At 43.4% G+C, this 4,109-nt stretch overlaps 1 protein-coding gene across 1 annotated transcript in view; it reads left to right on the top strand.

Moving 5' to 3' along the window:
- aclyb (ATP citrate lyase b) overlaps positions 1-3,577 on the top strand; it is a 36,792-nt gene extending 33,215 nt beyond the window's left edge. Inside the window, exons 14-17 of the mRNA XM_072667962.1 lie at positions 107-220; positions 836-918; positions 1,060-1,136; positions 2,078-3,577. Of these exons, the coding sequence (XP_072524063.1) occupies positions 107-220; positions 836-918; positions 1,060-1,136; positions 2,078-2,172 (369 nt within the window). The 3' untranslated portion in view covers positions 2,173-3,577. The remainder of the gene's footprint in view (positions 1-106; positions 221-835; positions 919-1,059; positions 1,137-2,077) is intronic.
- Positions 3,578-4,109: the final 532 nt, after the last annotated feature.

Here is a 4,109-nt window from a genome sequence, read left to right as displayed (position 1 = left end):
AAATCGGTGAGTCAGTTCTCAGGCCGAATACGTAATGCTGCCATTTCATTGTTGGCTTGATCGTTTCCCTGCTACGCCCTGCTTTACCTTTCTAATCTGTGTTTAGATCAATAATCCTGACATGAGGGTGCAGATCCTGAAGGACTTTGTGAAACAGCACTTCCCTGCTACGCAGCTGCTGGATTATGCCCTCGATGTGGAGAAAATCACCACGTCCAAGGTGTGTATATGCGGCGTGATGGGAAGGGTACCTTGTAGGCATGCTCTTCCTTGTACACAAGACCACCTACCCTTACAAATCAGTAATGGTGTTTTAAGCTTCTGGACAGTAAGGTTTGGGGGGGGGGGGGGGGGGGGGGTTGTTTGTTTTTCTATTCTCTGAAGTAATTCTCTGATATCTGATAAGATTTGAGATTTGATGACATTATGGAGTCTTTCACTCCTGGCGTTCTTTAGTACCTAATAAAACCCTATTGCTGTTATAACCTGCTGCAAACGTGCTGCAGAGCCAGATGCCAGCTTCTAGCAGAGGTCCTGAAGAATCTTAGCCCATTCCTCCTGGGCAGTGTCCTCCATTTGTCCTCACAAGATTCTTGGGTTTGGGTGCTGTAACCACCGCCTTCTCAAATCCCAGCTCCACTCCAGAATCTTCCAGGGTTTCTTGAGGGTCTCTAGATTCGAGATTTGATCACCATTGCTCCACAGCTTTCTTGGTCATTATGGAGTCTTTCACTCCTGTTAATCTAGAATGAATATAAAAGTTGTCTGCTTTATAATTCAAATTCCAAACTAAATACCCCTTTTTTTTACCCTTTTTGTTTTTAAACTTTCTCAGAAGCCTAATCTGATCCTCAATGTAGACGGTTTCATCGGCGTGGCCTTTGTGGACCTACTAAGAACGTGTGGGGGATTCACCCGGTAAGGGACCTTCTGGGGGAGATCATTTAAACCTGATAAACACTTTACATTATATTTTACTGCACAGTCTTTACTTTTGAAGAACATCCTGCAGAGCTTTGCTCATGTTTCCGTAACGGGCCTTTTGTGTGCTGATTGCAGGGATGAAGCGGATGAGTTTGTGGAAATTGGAGCTCTAAACGGGATCTTTGTTCTAGGACGCAGCATGGGCTTCATCGGTAACTTATCCCTTTTCATATCTGCTGTTCAGCCAGTTTTTCCCCTCTGTGCCCCAGAGACCTCTCTTGCCTGTTTTCCGCCTCCCTCTCCCAGTACACAGCCACTGGTTTAACTTAGTTAATGGGGAGGGGCTTACTTAATGCACTCACCCACATGCAGATGAGATTGTTGGGCATTATTTTGTTAGAAGACAGCTTGGCAGCCATTGAAAAAGCTCCCTTGGTGATTTGACTTAAACCAGTCAGTGTAGTCTAGAACCTAAGGGTTTTGTTTTAGGTTTTTTATTATTAATAATAGTAATAATAATAATAATAATAATAATAATAATTTACAGCATATCGGATCGAATATGCTTTTGAATGCTCTGATATGCCCCTAGTGCGCATTAATCTAAACTGTGCACCTGGTGCATACATTTATATGTCCAAATGTTTGTGGACACCCTTCTATTGACTGAGTTCAGCTGCTTTAAGTTGCACTCATAGCTGATACAGATGTGCAAATGCACACACACACCTTGTCTGTAAAGAAGTACAGTAGAATAAGACTCTCTTTAGAAGATAAACATCATGAACCTATTGGTGGGCTAGTAGAGGGGTATAAAGCCACCCAGCTTTGAGCTGTGGAGCAGTGGAACGAGCGGTGCTCTCTGGAATGATTGATAGTGCTCTATCGAATACTTTTGGGATATGTTGTTGTGAGGGGTGTAAATCCGATATCCTGACCTCACTAACGATGAATGCAACGATGGATCTCGAAAAAGCCTTCTTCCCTGGACAGTAGAGACAGCTACTCCTACAAAAACAGGATAGAGGTTTTCTTTCTTTTTTTTTTTTTTTTTTTGATGCCCTCGATTTCAGAAGAAACGATGAATGAGCAGGTGTCCCAATACTTTTTGTAAAGTGTAAACACGACTTTTCTTATATTCCTTCCATATCAGGTCACTACTTGGACCAGAAGCGGCTGAAGCAAGGCCTCTACCGCCACCCATGGGACGACATCTCCTACGTGCTTCCTGAGCACATGTCCATGTGAACTCAATGCTAGGGGAAACGACCCCGCTCGGCGGGAGTCAGGCCACCCGTGCAGCGTTTGGTTTGGGTTTTTTTGTTTGTTTGTTTGTTTGTTTGGTTGGTTGTTTTTTCCCCCTCCTGCTCTTCCTGTCGTCTACACAGCACAACTAACCTGTTTTGACAACCCTGGATTGAGGGTCTAAGCACAAATTGGAACGGGAGAAGGAGCTAGTTATGGGTAGTGTCACGGTTCATGTATGAACGGTGGAAACTGGAAGGGATCCGCTGCACCTCTTTGTATTATTTTTATTCAAGTTAATTACAGCAAGTGAGTGCAGAAAGTAGGTTCAACCTACCTTCGATGTAGAAGTACCGAAACATGGATTGCGATTGACATGCCGATGTTGCGCTGGCATAATGACGGATCGCTACGTATGATTAATGCACTTCACGCTCGTTCAGTTAGAGCTAAAATGATAAAAGCTGCAACTGCTTAACTGCTTAACTAAATAAAGCCAGCCAGGGAGGAGCATTGTTACATAGTAGGTACTCTACACTGTTATTTAGGACTCAAACCCGTGGCCTATGGCTTGCTGCGTCTGTGTATGTCAGTTTTCCCAGAGAAAAAAAAACACAAAAAAAAGTACTCTGCATCCTCCGAAATGGTTGTACCCCATTTACTGTATACTTCCACTGCGCTGCTCTGTTTCAGAACTGGGAGATGCTTCGATTCAAACCTGGGCCAGTTCAGCGTTTCTACATCGCGGGTCTTAATCTTTCACTGTTGCACCACTGTGACGTCAAGTGGACGGTGTCGGAGGTGGGGAGGGGGGGGGGGGGTGCTGTTATATGAAATGTGGCGGGTTAAAGAAAAACGAAACACGAGGGGTTCACACGTTGGGAGCGTGGGAGCGGATTGCAATGACACGAAACACGAGGGCGTTCGATTGAACAGTGCGTGGCACTTTAAATACCGCAAAATACTGTTACAAGGAACCGTGGCTTTACATGAAGGGTCGACGGCTTTACAGCACCCACGACCGTTTCGACGAAATGCAATGAATGGAGACAGTGAAGGTGTCTGAACTCACCTGAGAAGAATCCGCCTTTTGACGTGCATGACTGTCTTTGCTGCTCGTAGCTGCGTACCTCTCGACTTACTGAGCTCTTAATCCTTTCCTGTAGAACGTCACCCTCTTTTTTTCCTTACGTTTTTTTTCACGACAGATCTTACTTTTTTGGGGAGACTGGTATTCTCCTATTCTCCAGACTATAAATCTCATTTTTACGTGTGACTCAGTTATTTAAATGTGAAATTAAGTCTTTTTTTTCTCTTTTTTTTTTTGCTTTTGCTATATTCTTTTATTTTTAATATATGCCCAGGAACTAATTCTGTAGAATAACAAATAAAGATCTTTCTTGGTTAATTCCCTTGCTCTGATGTGATTGCACTTATTGCATTTATTGCTCACTGTTTAACCCTAAAACGTCTACGCTGCAGAATGTACATTTATCAGTACTACTAGTAATTATTAGTGTTTAAAGCAATGCAGTCATTTACAAGCGTTTTGGAAATCTAGTATTTAGAGATGCCGTATCTGTCTCAATGGTAAAGGCCTGGACTGGATGTCCGGGAGCACGGCCCCTTTATTTTAGGGCACCATAATGTTTGGGACTTGAGGCTTGACAGGTGTTAATAATTAGGCATAAGATGGATTCCTGGGCTTGCTATTAAGCTTTCAAACACATTTGGAGTCGCTGTCCAAATGAAAGTCAGTGAAGATGTCATGAGGCTAAAAAACAAAATTAAACCCATTAGAGACGTCCATCAAACCTTAGGATTACTGAACTCTGCTGTGATGGCAGAAGAATCTTCACTAATCCTTAGAATCCTCCCCAACAGATCAGAAACGGCCTTCGGGAGGCGGGAGTGTATTTGTCAGAGACTACAATCCGCAG

Source organism: Salminus brasiliensis, chromosome 22 (genome assembly GCF_030463535.1).
Source record: "Salminus brasiliensis chromosome 22, fSalBra1.hap2, whole genome shotgun sequence".
Lineage (NCBI taxonomy): Eukaryota > Metazoa > Chordata > Actinopteri > Characiformes > Bryconidae > Salminus > Salminus brasiliensis.
Note: the sequence above shows the minus strand (reverse complement) of the source record. Positions and strands in the feature narration are given on the sequence as shown.